Here is a 17305-nt window from a genome sequence, read left to right on the forward strand (position 1 = left end):
CCCTAAACCCTAAACCCTAAACCCTAAACCCTAAACCCTAAACCCTAAACCCTAAACCCTAAACCCTAAACCCTAAACCCTAAACCCTAAACCCTAAACCCTAAACCCTAAACCCTAAACCCTAAACCCTAAACCCTAAACCCTAAACCCTAAACCCTAAACCCTAAACCCTAAACCCTAAACCCTAAACCCTAAACTCTAAATATAAACCCTAAACCCTAAACCCTAAACCCTAAACCCTAAACCCTAAACCCTAAACCCTAAACCCTAAACCCTAAACCCTAAACCTAAACCCTAAGCCCTAAGCCCTAAGCCCTAAGCCCTGAACCCTAAACCCTAAACCCTGAACCCTAAACCCTAAGCCCTAAACCCTAGGCCCTAAACCCTAAACCCTAAGCCCTGAACCCTAAGCCCTAAACCCTAAAATGACGTTAAGGGTGCATATCTGAAACCCTGTCATACAAGTTTCAAAACAATATATTTTTAAGGCAAAAGGCACTCCAACCTTCGGCAGAGGCAATATGGAAGGCATTACACATGTTGAGGAAGATTTAAGGCAGGTCAAAGCATGTCGCTACGCCCCACTTGGAGGCGCTAGAGCCAAAAGCAAGTTTTTGTTAGTCACCATTACAAATCGGCATTGCAACTTTTGGTGAGCCGCCGGGGAAGTGCAGCACACATTTGGGCGAAGGTTTTGGGGTGGTCAAAACATACTAGTAGGCCCCCTCCCGGAGCCGCTAGAGCCAAAAGTAAGTTTGTATTAGTCATCATTACTAATCTAAGCTAGGAAACTGTATGGGGCGCCGGGAGACTGCAGCACACATATATAGGAATGATTTAGCACACCCAAACCGCTCTGCAAAGCCCCTTCCCGAGCCTCCATATCAATACGTGAGTTGGGATTAGTCACTATTACTAAACGGCATTGCAACTTTTGGCGAGCCGCCGGGGGAAGATAGTTTGCATATGGGTGAATGTTTTGGGAGGGTCAAAACATGTCGCTACTTCCCCTCCCGGAGGTGCTAGAGCCAAAAGCAAGTTTAGATTAGTCACCATTACAAATCGGCATTGCAACTTTTGGCGAGCCGCCGGGGAAGTGCAGCACACATGCGGGCGAAGGTTTTGGGGTGGTCAAAACATACTAGTAGGCCCCCTCCCGGAGCCGCTAGAGCCAAAAGTAAGTTTGTATTAGTCATCATTACTAATCTAAGCTAGGAAATTCTGCGGGGCGCCGGGAGACTGCAGCACACATATAGAGGAATGATTTAGCACACCCAAACCGCTCTGCAAAGCCCCTTCCCGAGCCTCCATATCAAAATGTGAGTTAAGATTAGTCACCATTCAATGTAAGTCACAATTTGGCATTGCAATGTTTTGCGATCCGCCATGGAAGTGCAACACACACGCGGGGAGAGGTTTTGGGATGGTCAAATAGCTTGGGTAGGCACCATGCCTGGCTTGTATATCAAATAAGTATATCTAATATGTCTGTGGAGACGGCCATCATGGCCGTTCAATGGGTGCAAGTCCGCTAATAAATATTGGACAAATGTTTGCGAGGATGTAGCATAGATATAGTTGAAGGTTTTAGCAAACCAAAAATACTGTGTTAGGTCCCTTGCCAGACTTCTAGCTCTAAAAGCAATTTGGAATGGCAACAACCATAATTGAATTGGACACTACAGGTAATACCAGTTCGGAACAGGTAAATTACGACCGCTCCCTACGGAATGTATCACACTTAAGGTGAAAGAATGCGATGCAACCCAAACGCTCTAGAGATCTTCTACAACCCATTCCGGGCATCTTGTGTGAAATGGAGCTTGTGATCAATCTCTAATGTTTACGGGATACGCTGCGTTCCATTGCAATGTCATGCACGCTCAGGACTACATGGCGTACAAAAAACGCTTAGTACCATGGGAACAAGCAAGCTCTTCTCCAAAAGACAAAATATATTCCCATGGCCACAATCCTAAGGGATGCAAAGATAGCTTTTGCATGCGCAACTTGCAGTGCAATGATTTGAACAAGTTTTGAAGCTCATCATGATGTCATTGCTGATTTTTTTAGCGGAAGTCATCAACCGACAGATTTGAAGGCTTGGGCACGGCATCTCATCACAATTTGCAGACACGTGACAAAACATGCCCATAACAAGCCTGTAACCGTGCACGGGCGTGCAGGCAGAACTTTAAGAAGTGATCACAGTGGCTCAACCTTATGGATTACATCCATCCTTGGGGCCATGGAAAGCAGCAGCATAGCTAAAACAATGGTGCACAGCAGTGCATGCAGGTCAAGAAAGGCATCATGAAGGCACATGACAAAAGAGGCCTAGTGCGTAGCCATGCACAGGCGTGAAGCCACAACTTTGACTAATCCTCACAAAGGATTTAGTCCATGGAATTTGGCCATCCCTTGGGCCATGCAAAGCCCTGGTATACCATAACAAGATTAGATATAGCCGTGCATGCATGACGAGCTGTGCATCAAGCGGTTACGTGGCAAAACTGGCCCTGTCTACAACCGTTAAAAGGTATGACCCTTGACAGTTGCAGAGGTAGACCTTGTTTCCGCTCATCCTTGGGGGAACAGGCATACAAAGATGTGTGACAGCATCTGTATGTTCTTGCAAGTCTTTCAACTGTGCCATAGGCCCCCCTTTTGAGGAGCTAGAGCCTCGAGAAGGCTGCCAGAGTCTCTATGGATTTCTTAAATAGTGTGCCACCTCCAAAATGGCATTGCAACCTTTTTTGGGACATGCATCATGTGAGAGCCCTATATGAGTGGGTCCCATTGGAGGCCTTTGCACCATATCATAGGCCCCACTTTGGAGGACCTAGGGGCTCCTCAAGACTAGAAGGGAAATGAACACTTTCTATAAGGTGTGATAGCTCCAAAACGGCATTGTAACTTTTGGTGAGACATGCATCAAATGAAAGCCCTATATGTATATGTTCCATTGCATGTCTTTCCACTATGCCATAGGCCCCCCTTTTGAGGAGCTAGAGCCTCTAGAAGGCTGCCAGGGTCTTTATGGATTTCTTAAAAGGTGTGCTACCTCCAAAATGGCATTGCAACTTTTTCTGGGACATGCATCATGTGAAAGCTCCATATGAGTGGGTCCCATTGGAGGCCTTTGCACTATATCATAGGCCCCCCTTTGGAGGAGCTAGGGGCTCCACAAGACTAGAAGGGAAATGATCACTTTTTTCAAGGTGTGATAGCTCCAAAACGGCATTGTAACTTTTGGTGAGACATGCATCAAATGAAAGCCCTATATGTATATGTCCCATTGCAAGTCTTTCCACTATGCCATAGGCCCCCCTTTTGAGAAGCTAGAGCCAACCCTATGCAAACCCTAGCCTAAAACCATGTTTGAGGCCTTATAGAGAGCCAAGGAGGTCGAATTTTCAAGTTAGGACTTCATAGGCGTGATCAGCACATCGAAATTGCCCAAGATCACCCTTAAAACCGGGGTCCATTTTTGGACACCCCAACCCCAAAACACTAGGTGTAAACCCTAAATACAGCAGACTGATGAATGCCTGCGCGCCGTATTGCTGATCTCCAAGAATCCTGTATGAGAGACCTGTGCACAGCACAGAGGCACAGTCACTGCTTTGATCATGTGCATGCACTTGCGGTACTAGCATATGCATGTGGGATGCTTTGCTCCTGTTTTTCACACTCCTGTTTTTCACACAATTCATTTTGCACTGATGGGGCCGAAATATTGCACCTTGCAATGTTGCCCCCCAGCCCTCCTTATCCTAGCCGTAATACTTGGTCCTGGCTGCCTTGACTGCCTTGGAGGTCTCGCCCCGGACCTGCTTAGTCATTGCTGTGCTCACCTGCGAGAAGGCAGAAGGGTCGGCTGGTCTGTCATGATCAGGGCCTGCCTTCAGGGCCGGCCCAAGTTCAAGCTCAGGGACCCTTTGGTAACACTGCCCTGTGGGCACGATCAAGATGAGAGACCAGCCATGCAAGTGCTCACAGCAATGAAGCTTTCAATGACAGGAAGAAGTTGATTCCCTCCTACCACTTTTTTGACGGCCCGCCTGAAGGATGCGCTCTTCTCGTCTTCACCCTTCGCCAGCTTCTTGGCGGCCTTCTCCAGCTCAGCGTGGGATGGGTACATGGATCTTTTGGCCAGGTGCTCTTTGCAGTAGCGTACAATGTCCTTTCTCTGCGCATACACACATCACCCATTTAAGATTGCGAATGCAGCAGCGCAGATTTGTTCGCATCTAAATTAACGCTGGCATGGTTCCTGTTAGGGAGCCAGCCGCCCCCTTTCCCTCTCTCTTGAGATGGATATTTTGCAAGGCACATGTCCAACAACGGCTCGCATGCATGCTCTGCTTAAAACAATTAAGGCCGCAAGCGTCTGCTTGGGCTCGCCACACAGAGCAGCATGCAATTGCTCATTGCCTCACCTGATCAGGGGTGAGTGTGCTCTGCTCCTCGTTGGTGCTCTTTTTGCGTCCTTTCTTCTCTGACTTTTCTTCAAAGAGGGACTTTATTGCTGCCAACAGTTCATGCCTGCCTTGGTGACCTGCATGCACAGTGAAATTCAATCAGATTCCCACTACTGCAGGTGCAGGCAGGTCCAAATGCCAAGTGTACAAGTCCTAAGGCGCATGACCTGATCCCAATACACATGTCACTGCACATGTGTAATGGGACATGTCATGCATGCACATCATGCACATCATGCACATGTCACTGCACATGTCACTGCATGTCACTGCAGCCACTACATGTCACTACATGTCACTGCGCATGTCACTGCGCTGACACATGTCATGAGGTGCTGAGCCAGTGGCTGGTCACATGGAAGCAGGATTACAGAGTTATACATGCATTACTCAAGAGCCACATGTGGCAGCAGCAAATTGTTGGTCAGGTCACTGAGTAATTGTGGGAGACACACCCTTCTTGATCTTCTTCCTGTTGAGCCTGAGTTCGGGCTGCTTTGAAGGAGCCTTGCCCTTCGCTTTCCTGCCTGCCCTGACATGCGATGGGGGCTCCTCTTCATCGCTGTCATCATCGTCGTCATTATCACCATCATCGCTGTCACTGCTGCAGCCACCCAGACTGTTGGAATCGCTGTCTTCGCTGCCCTCTTCGTGTTGAGCACTGCTGTCACCCTCACCAGCATCTGGGTCTTCTGCATCATCATCTGTATCATCTGCTTCATCCTCTGCACTCTCCTGTGCTGCGCATGCCTGCAAACAGGAGATACTTACATCAGACTTTCTCTCAGCTTCTCAGATGATGAGTCTGCGAAAAGATTGGTGATAATGGAGTAACTATTGTAACATGAAAGTGACTTGTCTGTGAAGGAACTTGCATGCAATGCAGCTACCCATGCAATGCATATTTGCAAGCAGAGGTACCTTGCCATGAGCAGCTGACTTCTTGACACCCTTCTTGCCCTGCTTCACATAGTCCATGCCGCTGCCGTCACATTCATCCATGGCAACATCGTCTTCTGCACAAGACGCGCCCTTGGCAGCGCTGGACTGGCGCCCCTGATCAGGCAGAAGGGCTCACAAATCCTGCTTTGGAAAGCACTGTAATGCTGATAACTTGGCCCGCATGCCCAGAGAATCAAATGGCATAGCATTTGATTCTCATGCACCAGACCTGGACTGGAACATTCCTGGCATTAATGCTTCAAAGAAGGCAGTCATAGATGTGTGGACATGAAGATAAGGGTTGCACCTTTCTGGCTACAGGTTTGCCTTTGGCGCGCCCTAACAAATCCTTGCCCTGAAGGTCAGGCTCTGCGTCGCTGGCAGCACCTTCATTGTCATTGTCAATCTTGCTGCGCTGTGTCTGCAGCAAGATGAACACATGCATCAGGGTGGCAGAGTGAGCAGGAAGCTGCACACATTGCAAATCATTCTTACAGCAGATCAATGACAAGCACATATTGAATGTGAACGTTGAGAAGCATCATGCAGCTTCGATTTCTCGCACAGGCAGTGGATGATTACCTTGGAAGCTTGCTCCCTTTTCTTGACAAGCTTCTCGAGTTCCAGCTCCTTTGCTGTATTCTTAGGCTTCGATCCCGATTGCTTCTTCACCTGCAAATTATACTGAAGCGATAAGCGAGGCAACAGGGAGCTGCAAAACACCTGTCATGCAGCTGATTCGGATCGTACTTGGCAGCAAGCCTTCGCAAATGGAAACACCGGTCTCTCAATTCTTGTAATGTTTCAGACAAGAATAATAGTGATTGCCGAGTCCATCAAGGTTGCCAGACCATTTAGATTTCGCGGAGCGGGAATAGGCACTCGGCTGATCCAAGCGACCAGAAGGCTAAAAAGGTCGAGATCCTGCACCTTCACTAACACCTCAACTTGCGTGCTATGGATCAATTTATGTGATGTGGAATCATTGACGTACCTCGGCAGCAGCATTCGTGGCTTTTGTTGCGTTCTGTGCTTTTCCAATGGCCTTACTACCACCTTTCCCCATGGTGGGACTGCCTTAGGCTGCGATCTGCTAGGCTGCGATCTGCAAGGCTTCAATCGAATAGATGCGATGAGAATTGATACTGACATCAATGAGGAGTCATTATTTGAGAGGTCTCGAGTCAAGCAAATGGAGTTTGACTGGAAATGTGTCATGGTTAGTAACGAATAGTAAACGGACGCAAAGCGAACAAATCAGTGGTGCACGCAAGGAGCACCGACAAGCATTGTCAATCGTGACGACAAAATGTCTCTACAAGATGAAGAGAAAGCGGGGAGGCGATGATGCTGGCCCGAAACCAGCCAGACGCGGACGCATCCCGTGCCCTAAACATGGATGTCCTTTTAGAGGCGACTCGGACAGAGCAATATCGATCCACTTGGCCAGCAAATCACATCGTGATTCAGACACGTCAGAGGACGAGGCACGCAGTTCCAGTTCGGATGCATCCCAGTCGGTCTCACATTCCAGCTCAGACAGATCAGTTGGTTCAGAGGACCGTTCAGATTCCATTCAGGGGCAAGCGGAGCATGTGAGAGGTGAGCCCCCTGCAGATCAGTCAGAATCATCTGCGCAGCAAGGGTCAGACGGGCAGGATGCGAGCAGCGCGGGCGGGGGATCTATGGTCAGTGGCGGCTCTGCAGACTGGCCAGAACAGGGTGGCCCGGGCATGCATATAGATGTGAGCGATGCTGGCAGTGTCAGTCAAGATTCAGCTGACGAGTCTGAGCTTGTGGAGAGCAATGCTGATGAGCAATATGGATTTGAGAGGATTGCAAAGCTGCCAAACATATTCGAAGAGGCACTCACGCCCATCCTAAATGGGCTGGCGCAGCGGAAGCAGGATGCTCTGTTGAAAGTCGTGACAGATCCAGAATTTGGGCCCCATTCAATCCGCTGGAGATCAACTGCTGCGTACAAGAAGTACATGGATGGCTAGAACAAGCAGGCAAGGCCCCTTCTCTCGCGCCAGGTCTTTATGATTTGTTGCGCACCAGTGCGCCATATTCATGCGCCATAATCACGCCATCTGAAGTGCACACATGCGTAGCTCATTGTTTCGGGTGTGCAGGTTTGGAAGAAGCAGGTCGCTGTCACGAGCGCGTCTGGAAAAGACTACTGGCTGCACTATAGGTCCGATTTTAGCGAGCTGCTTCAAGAGCTCCTCAGTCATCCAGAGGCAAGGTTCATTCAATTCAAATCCTACAGAAGCAAATGATTGTTTGTGTCACACGATGCTCTGCAACAGCCGCAAATTGCTGGCATTGAATGTGCAGTGTTCTTGTGCTCTGTAGATACGCAGGAGGCATTTCCGGCCGCGCGCGGGTCACAGACTGAGTGAACTGAGGGATGGGAAATGGATGGCAGAGATCTGGGTGAGGCAACGACTCAGTGCAGGTCTTTGATGCAAGCTTAATCATGCAACTGCAACTGTGGCCATATAAGTCCAGAGCATCACTGAAATTGTGTTATTTTAACACCTTTAGCTCCTGGAAATATCACAGATCTCTCTTCGTGCATGTCCCTTGACCTGAAGGTGCATGCAGGCCTATGTCCAAGAAAACCACCCGGAGGCAGAGGGTGTTCTGCCATACATAATCTACAGCGATGAAACACATGTAAATCCCTCCGGCCGCAAAGTGCATCCTATCGTTGTGTTCCTGGCGCTTCCACCCAGCATCATGCGGCAGAATGGCCTCTTCCGCTACCTAGCATACTTGCCTTCATTTACAAAGGCAGAGATTGGCCTCAGCAAGAAGCGGGATGTGTCAGCGTGAGTCCCTGGAAATACAACCCATGCTTGACTAGAATTGCTTTCAACGTCTTGAAGCGTATTTGTTTACTGCCCTGGCATGTCACATGACAGTGTCTTGCTCATTCTTCTTGTATGAGCGCAGGATGAGGGAACTGCGGAGGAGTGTACTTGTCTCGTCTGTTGACTCAGCATTGGAACAGCCAAAGCTAGAGAGCTACAGGTATGAGATTATTTTGACATGAGTGTCAGAGCACTTTTCATACCATGGTTTTCAGCGTGCTTTTGGACATTGCAGAAGTGGTTTCTTGTACAAGACTGGAGCAGCCATGCAGGGGACTCTAAATTAAGTTAGTTTAGAGTCCCCTGAGCCATGCATGCCAATGTCAAAGTTCCTGAACGCAAAATTTTGCACTGCAGGTGCAGAACACTCTTCATAGGGGCTGCAAAAGCCCCCATGAAGCTTGTGCCCATACCATGCAACTATGTGGCGGACTATCAGAGTCTCTAGCTGTATGGGTCTAGTGGTTGTGGGCATATTGTCTTGTGCTGGTCGAGATAGTCTTGTCTGGTCGAGCCTATACAGGCTGCTTCACAGATGAGGTAGTCATCGGTGACTGTACTGTCACATGCAGTGCATGTGATAGTCCTGGTGCTAGTCTGGTGGCTTGTAATATCTCAGATTACATCTGTGATCTGTGACATCCCTCCGCCTCATTGAGAACAGGGGGCTGTAACCCATACACAGAGTCCTGATGTGCTTGTCTTGTGTGCCCTTGTGCTTGTAGTTCTATGCTGCAGAGCAGCTTAGAAACTGGTGCAATCTGATTAACTCAGATGCGGATCCGCATGGACCCCTGGTACCGGTCTAGTAGCTTGTCTTGTCTGGAATCAGCCAGTCGCTTCAACAGGGCGTCCCCTGGAAGCTTCTAACCTCCAGTATTCCTCTTGTAAATCTGGTGTGAGATTTTTCTCAGGCTCCCAACTATTCTCTGTGGAAGGATAACCTTCCCATTTAATGAGATAGTGCATCACCTTTCTGTTTTTCTTCTTGCCTGGTCTGTGTCTCAGCTGGTGATCAAGAATTTTCTCAACCACAAAATATTCATCAGTAGCTAGTTCTAGTGGGTCAGATGAAGTCTGCTCTCTGGTGGGATCTGACTTGTATGCCTTCAGCAAAGAGACATGGAAGACAGGAAATATCTTTGAGGAAGGGGGCAGCTGCAGTTTATATGCCACCTTCCCAACTCTCTGTATTATCTCGTAGGGTCCCATAAATCTGGGCATCAATTTAGAGGCCTTCTTGCCTCTAATCTTGATATTTTTGGTGCTCAGAAGAACTCTGTCACCAACCTTGTATTCTACATCTCGTCTGTGCTTGTCAGCATAAAACTTGTACCTGTCTTGTGCTTTATGTAAAGCATCTCTAGCTTGTACTAGTACCTGCAGCATGTCAACTTTCATTTTGACAGCAGAGGGGTTGCTTGCAGAGCCAGCTTCCCTTGAGTGTGTGATGTAAGTACTCTTGGGATTGAAGCCATAATTCAGCATGAATGGAGTAGTCTGCAAATTATCATGATATGCATTATTCACTGCAAACTCACAGGTGCTCAGGTGCTTGTCCCAGTCATCCTGGTCTGGTCCAACATAATTCCTGAGCATGTCTTCTAAAACCTTGTTCATCCTCTCAGTCTGGCCATCAGTCTGGGGATGGTAGGCAGAAGACATCTTCTGCTGAATGCCTAGTATCTTGCACAGGTCAGTCATAAACTTTCCTGTGAATCTGGTGTCTCTGTCAGAGACAATGCTTTCTGGCACTCCATGAGCTTTAAAAATGTATTCCCTGAAAAGCTCAGCAGTGCCATGAGCATCAACGCTGGTGTGAGTAGGGATAAAATGGCACATTTTAGTGAGCCTATCCACTACTACTAGTATGGCATCATAGCCTGCTTGTGTCTTGGGCAGCTGGACAATAAAATCCATGCTGATGTCAGTCCACTTGTGTGCTGGTATCTCAAGAGGCTGCAGAAGTCCTGCAGCTCTCTGAGTGACATTCTTGTTTTTCTGGCACTTGTCACAAGTATACACATATTCTTTTGTTTCCTTGCGGATGCGAGGCCACCAGTAGTGTCTACTGACAGCATGGAAAGTCTTGTCTGCACCCATGTGTCCTGCTGAAGGGACATCATGGAATTCATACAGGATTGTGTCCGACAGGACGGTCCTTGATTTCTTTAATATTTGGGATGACCATGGTCTCGTCACGAAACCAAAAGTCTCCCTGCTTGTCTAGTGGGCTAGTGTTGCTGTTGTTCTTGAACCAGCGGTCAGTCTGGTATCCTTCAATAATTTTCTTGTCCAAATCTGAAAGCACTCGTGGTGGAGGAGGGGGCAAATGAGGCTCAAAAATTGGCTCAGGAGCAAGCTCATCAGTCAAGTCCTGTCCCTGCCCCCCATTTTTAGAGTGCTGACCTGGGTCACGTGACTGGGCACGTGCTGGTGCTGGTGCTTGTTCTTGTGCTGGTGCTGGTGCTGGTGCTGGTGCTAGTGCTTGTTCTTGTAACAGACGCTTCGTCTGCCTGGTCACTAGGGCTGACAGGAATGCAGGATTACGGCTGAGCGGGTCGGCTACATTTGTGCGCCCTGGCTGGTAAATGAAATTAATATTTTCTTTACCAAAACTTGCCAGATACCCAGTCCACTTAATCTGCATCCTGGTCATAGTCCTGAAAGTTCCAGTGTTGGGCTTGTGATCTGTAATGAGGTCAAAAACCCGGCCCTGCACATATGATCGATAGTGGATCACAGCACAGAAGGCAGCTAGTAGTTCCTTGTCACTAGTGCTGTACCTTGTCTCCGCAGTAGAAAGCTTGCGGCTAAAATAGGCAACAGGCCTTCTCTCTTGCATCAAGACGGCACCAATGCCAAATTCTGAAGCATCTGACTCTATCTGGAATTTCTTAGTAAAGTCAGGTAATGCCAGGCATGGAGCATGCGTGAGTGCATACTTGATTCCATCAAAGGCATCCTTGTGTTCCTGACTCCACTGAAAAAAGTGCCCTTTGCGAGTCAAGTCTGTGAGAGGTGCAGACAGCTGGGAATAGCCTTGCACAAAATCCCTGAAGAAATTGGCAAGGCCCAAAAACTGCTGCACATGGTTCACATTTGCTGGTGTAGGCCATTCTTGTACAACTTGTATCTTCTTGGGATCCACGCGGAGGCCATCGGCCCCCACTATGTGGCCCAGGAAGGGTAAGCTAGTCTGGTAAAAGGAGCATTTGGGAAGCTTAGCAATCAGCTTTTCCTTCCTCAAAATGTCCAGCACGATTTTAACATGCTGCTTGTGTTCCTCCAGTGACTTGCTGAAGATCAGGATATCATCGAGATAAACGATAACAAAATCCAGATGCTCAAATATCCTGTTCATCACTGACTGGAAGGTGGCTGGTGCGTTTGAGAGACCAAACGGCAGGACCAAAAACTCATAATGCCCCACTGGTGTGCGAAACGCAGTCTTAGGCACATCTGAGTCTTTGATCTTAATCTGGTGATAGCCTGACATCAAGTCAAGACTACTAAAATATTTACCTCCCTGCAGGCGATCAAACAGATCATCTATCCTGGGCAGAGGGTACTTGTTTTTAATTGTGATCTTGTTGAGCGAACGGTAATCTATGACCATTCTGAGGGTGCCATCCTTCTTCTTCACAAACAGTATAGGACTGCCAAAAGGAGAAGTAGAAGGTCTAATCAGGCCCTTGCTCAGTAAATCTTGTACTTGTCTCTGCACTTCTTCCTTCTCAGCAGGGCTGAGACGGTAGATTTGCTTGAACACAGTCAAACCTTCATTTACGAGAAGGGTTGTGTGTACTACTGGTCTGTCTGGTGGCAATCCCTGAGGTTGCTCTGTGCACAACACATCTGAATAGTCATGCACTAGCTTGTCTACCTCTGAGAGATGCTCAGATGCTTGTGCTGGTGCTTGTGAGATGCTGGCATTTATCATGGAGTCACAGGAGAGTTCAGAATCACTCCTTACGAACACCATGAAAGTGTCAGCATCATCTGCTTTCAGCTCATGTTCAAAAGACAGAGCATTTATAAATGGGCTCAGAGTCTGAGTGTCCCAGTTAATATGTACGTCTGGGACAGCCGGCACTGAATGCATGAAACCTAAGTGGTAAAAATATGCCACTGCTGGTCCATCAAAATGCAAGCTTGTCCTGTGCCTGGCTAGCCAATCTTGTCCCAGGATAATATCAAAAGACATATCAATGATCAGCAGATCTACTGGTTCCTTGTAAGTATTCATACAGAGGTCTAATGTACAGCTAGTGCTAGTCTTCTGCTTGCTGCCATTGAAGGCGCGGACTTGTCTTGTGCTTGTTGCGCTCGTTGCCCATCCCCCCGCAGAAACACAATGCTGGGAGGCGCAGGAGTCAGTTGAACCTGAATCCAGCAAAATATTGACCTGAACACCTTGCACTGTGCCTTGCACGAGCATTCGCAGTCTGGGGTGTGGGCTAGTGGGCTGAGCTGGTGGGTCATACAGAATCTGCATGGCTTGTCTCAGGGGAAAATTAACTGTATCAAAGACACAGTCCCCTGGCTTGTATTCCCTGAGCACTTTCATGCTCTGCAAACATGACTTCCAGGCTCCAAAGCCTTTGGGCACCATGATGCACAGGGACATGGAGGGCTGCTGAATTTTCAGAGGCCTGTAACTGGTCAGAAATCTAGAAACCTGATCAGGGGTCTCACACGAGAACCACACATGATCATGCTGGTGTGCTAGTGCTGGTAAATTCTCCACCTGGTCTGGAAGGACTTGCACAGAAATCGTCCGACCAGTCAAAGCTTGTAGCTGGTCTTGTTCTGTGGAACTCAAACCACAGTTGCGCTCGGTGGGCCCTGTGAGGAGAGGGGAGAGAGAGGAGGTCTCAGTCACTGACCCGGGCTTGCGGGGAGGCGTCCAGGCGTCTGGGACGACGATGGGCGTAGGCATGCCGTTGGCCATCTTCACCGGGCAGTTGTGCAGTCCACGATCATGCGCGCCAGGGATCCGCGGCTTGCCCGGGACGTTGACCTTCTCGCCGCAGTGGAAGCACAGGTCCAAGGCAGACGCGTACAGCTGCTCTCGGCTGCCGGAGGGGTACTGCGGCGTGAAATGAGGCCGCCAGTTGTCAGGCGAAGGCGCTGGTCCCTGTTTCAACACACCCCGCTTGTGACCGCTAGTCTTGTTGGGCTCGTCCCTTTTCCTCTTCTTCCCTTGTTGGCCAAAGGCCCCATTTGCTTGTCTTGTACTTGTGTTGTTGCTTGTGTGCTGGTCTGGTTCATCACCAAAATCTGCTGGTATTGAGGTGTTCCTCTTTTGGCTCGCCAAGTTGACAGCATAGGAGATCAGGCTTTGCAAGTCCTGAAAAGGTGTCCCGGACTGTGGGTTCCAGGTACACTCTCTCCTGACACCATCTTTGAGACCTGAGAGGAAACACTCAACTTGATCTGCTTCAGCCATGGGGCAGTCCTTGAGCTGCCAGATTTTAGACTTGAAATTTCTGGCATATTGCTCAACAGTTTTATGCTGTTTGAAAGACCTGAGCTGTTGCCTGATTCTCTGCTCTTCAAACAGGTGGCCATAGCTTTCCCGCATGGTGTCAAAGAATAGATCTATGCTAGTAACATCCTTGTTTGCTTGTCTGAGCATCTGCTCAGCTGAGTGCCATGCTTTGGCAGCAGATCCTGTCAAACAGGCTGCCGCTACATCGACTTGCATTGGGCCAGGCACATTTTGCAATCTGATGTACCTGGCAGCTTGCATGATCCACGACTCAATATCTTGCTGGGGATCTGTGCCAGCAAATTTGTCAGGCATGGGCACCTTAACATGTGAGGTCCCTGGTGAGCTAGTGGCTTGTAAGGGACTGGGATGGCTAGTTCCTGGCCTGAATCTGAACACAGGATTTGCTGGGCCTGGAAGGCTGAGCTGTGCTGGTATATCATTGCTAGTCATGGAGGGTACAGACCCCACATGTGTTCCAGTCAAAGCTCTTGTGGCCAGGTTAGTCAATCTGGGGCCTACCGCTGGTACGAAACCATTGATGCTCTGGGTAGCCGCGGCACGCCGCAGCAGCTGTGCAGCCGCTACGATCTCCTGTCTGCTAGGTTCCATGGCACCGGATGGCAGAGGTTGCAAGTCAAAGTCCATCAAATCAGGCGGTGACGCCGCTGGTGGTGGCCACTGTGATGCTGAACCTGCAGCTTGTGCATAAGAAACTTCTGGTATTGCTCGTGCTTGTGTGCTAGTAGCTGGTGGTGAGGTGCTAGTGGGTTGCACGCGTGTGCGAGTACCTTGCCCTGAAGACATGCTCTGGTGCATTGCTTGTGAGCTAGTGGCTAGTAATTCTGGTGAGCTTGTGCCTTGTCCAGGGGCAGATCCTTGTGCTTGTGCTGGAGCCATTCCTCTCAGTTCTTGTGAGATCCTGGTAGTTGTGCTTGCCACGCTCATCAAGACAGGATGGTCCTCATTCTGCAGCTCTTGTATTTGCTTGATCAATCTGGTCTGCTTGTTGGCTCTTTTTGCAAGTGCATCTACATCAGCCTGGTGAACAGCATCGTGTCTTTCGTATTGTAGAACACGTTGCTCAAGCCATACCAGCCTTTCTTCGTCGGTGTAGCAAGGCTGATCCTGCTCGTGGGGCTGATTCTGCTGGTGATCTCCCTCGGCATCTGGCTCATCGTCAATGTAAGGAATGCCTTGTAGGGCTGCTGGTCTGTCTTGTGCATCTTGTGTCATGTTTTCATCAACATCTACGTCTTCATCGGACGTTTCACCTTCAACTCTATGCGAGAGCAACTCTGCAACGTCTTTAGGTGCATCGGCAGGAGGATACGACATCACTCATCGATCACATCCAAAAGCCACACATGTTCACTCGATCTTTACTTAACATCTCCGAAACCTTTATCAGAGTCTCTAGCTGTATGGGTCTAGTGGTTGTGGGCATATTGTCTTGTGCTGGTCGAGATAGTCTTGTCTGGTCGAGCCTATACAGGCTGCTTCACAGATGAGGTAGTCATCGGTGACTGTACTGTCACATGCAGTGCATGTGATAGTCCTGGTGCTAGTCTGGTGGCTTGTAATATCTCAGATTACATCTGTGATCTGTGACACGGACGGACTGGAGGCGAATAATCTCCTGCTGGTGAAGACAGGCTCAAAGCACCGCGATGTGCACTCCTTGATCCCGACGGAGGAGCTGGACAATCCTGATGCTCAGTACCCACGCCGTACCGAGAGACGGACCAGGAAGGTAATGCACCTGGGATCCATCTGTTCAGTCTGCAGTGATGGCAATTTACCTAGCTTACTATACTTAGGAGGATGCGCATCTTATTTCGTTCACTTAGGCGACGCCTGCCAGGCCGTTTATTGTGTCCATCATAACGTTCGAATACAATATTAAAACACATTTAGATGTTCGATTTATTGCCACCTGGCTGTCGCTCATAATTACAAGCGACTACAATGGGATGCGCAAAGTGCTCTAGGACTTTCGAAAGACCAAAAGACCAGACCTCTCCTTCTGTAGAAAGAGTCATATAACTAATATAAAAGCTTTAGCATAGGTGCTCAACTTGGTCATGTGGTTTATTAGAACATCTACTTGCAAAAAGGTACATCCCTCTAGAATTACTTGTCAAGAAACCACAACATCATAGCCAAATATGCCTCTGCAGGTCTTGAAGAGAATCAAACGGCTGGGGCGCGAAGGGGCGCAAGGCCGGAGGGAGGCGAAGAAACTGATGGATGATTGGAGCTTGCAGCGCGCTGAAGAGGTAATTCACACCTAGCATTGCAGCCTTCCTTGCTTGTTGCATTTTGGCACAACTCTGCCTGCAAGATATTGTTCCATGCTTGTGGCATCTCATGCACATTCTACACCTGCGCAGTCTCCCCTGGCTGGATTTGCCGGCACGGACTGCCACCGGCTCATCCAGCCAGACCCCATGCACCAGGCGGACAAAGGCGATACAGAGCGCGCGTTGGATCTGCTGAATGAGCGCATGGACGAGGACAGCATCGCGCTCATCAACGAGCGCCTGGCCTCAATACAACCAATGCAGGGGCTGGCGCTGCCCGGCCATGGGCTGTCATCAGTCAAGATGTATGCCAGTGAACAGGCTGCACTTCTGCGCTGCCTGTCCGTCCCCCTCCTGGGCATTGAGGGCGAGCTGCCAGCTGCCCTGAGGATCGTTATTCCCGGTGCGGCATCGCATGTCTCTGGTGAACGCTTCTGTCTACTGCAAGATCAAGAATGCTAATATCTGGATGCCATTAATCTTGCACACAGACCTGATGCACAATGGACCCGTCTGTATTTTCTTGTACACTGTGCTTCAACATGTTCAGGGGCACTTTTGACACAAACCTCAGCAGAACTCAAAGGCAGGCACTTGAGGTGTGTTGCTTGTTATGCAGCCTATTTGGACTTTGAGCGGCTGCGGGACCAGGACGTGCATGATGACCAGTCCCTGGCGCGCCTCGAGGCCGCGTGTCGCAGGTGTGGCCCCGTGATACATAGTGGTATGGTGGTATTGCACTGCTGGGCTTCCCCGTGATACATGCTCAACTAGAGGGTCAGTTTGCATGATTGGGGCTGTCTAGTAATAATACTTCTAGACCGGTACCGGCCGATTGAGTTCCTATGGTCCAATGCACCCCTGGAAAGTACCAAATTTTGCCCCAGGGTCCTCACAAGTGCACTAGGGAGCTTGTGCTTGCTCAAAAGGCAATATTTCTGACCGAAACCAGCATGTCCAAGAGTCGCATAATTGATCTGCGCAGGTATCAGACGCTTGCGCTGGAGCATCTGGGGGAAATGAGGAGCTTCAGGACATCCAAGTTTCACGCCCATGGCAAGTACGAGCCGCTGATCCGCTGGCTCGGCTGCGCGTTGCTGGCCTCTGCATCCCCTGGAGAGGCAACGCACAAGGTCATCAAGGCTGGCTACTTGAACAGCAACAAGAAGGCGGGCGGCTTGGAAGAGCAGGTGCGGCCAAAGT

At 49.3% G+C, this 17305-nt stretch overlaps 2 protein-coding genes across 2 annotated transcripts; both read right to left on the bottom strand.

Annotated features, from left to right (window-relative positions):
- Positions 1 to 3776: 3776 nt before the first annotated feature.
- Positions 3777 to 6492, bottom strand: COCSUDRAFT_55057 (hypothetical protein; the record flags this gene model as incomplete). The annotated part of the gene is made up of 8 exons (XM_005651517.1): positions 3777 to 3857; positions 4046 to 4192; positions 4443 to 4561; positions 4940 to 5234; positions 5406 to 5540; positions 5734 to 5847; positions 6009 to 6098; positions 6421 to 6492. 8 exons carry the CDS (start codon positions 6490 to 6492, stop codon positions 3777 to 3779), a joined length of 1053 nt encoding a protein of 350 aa, XP_005651574.1.
- A 6189-nt stretch (positions 6493 to 12681) lies between these two features.
- COCSUDRAFT_55058 (hypothetical protein) lies at positions 12682 to 13711 on the bottom strand (the record flags this gene model as incomplete). The annotated part of the gene is made up of 3 exons (XM_005651518.1): positions 12682 to 12691; positions 13195 to 13445; positions 13694 to 13711. The coding sequence occupies 3 exons, from the start codon at positions 13709 to 13711 to the stop codon at positions 12682 to 12684; spliced, it is 279 nt and encodes a 92-aa protein (XP_005651575.1).
- Between the last annotated feature and the right edge of the window lie 3594 nt (positions 13712 to 17305).

The sequence above is a fragment of the Coccomyxa subellipsoidea genome, assembly GCF_000258705.1.
Source record: "Coccomyxa subellipsoidea C-169, whole genome shotgun sequence".
NCBI classification, from domain to species: domain Eukaryota; kingdom Viridiplantae; phylum Chlorophyta; class Trebouxiophyceae; family Coccomyxaceae; genus Coccomyxa; species Coccomyxa subellipsoidea.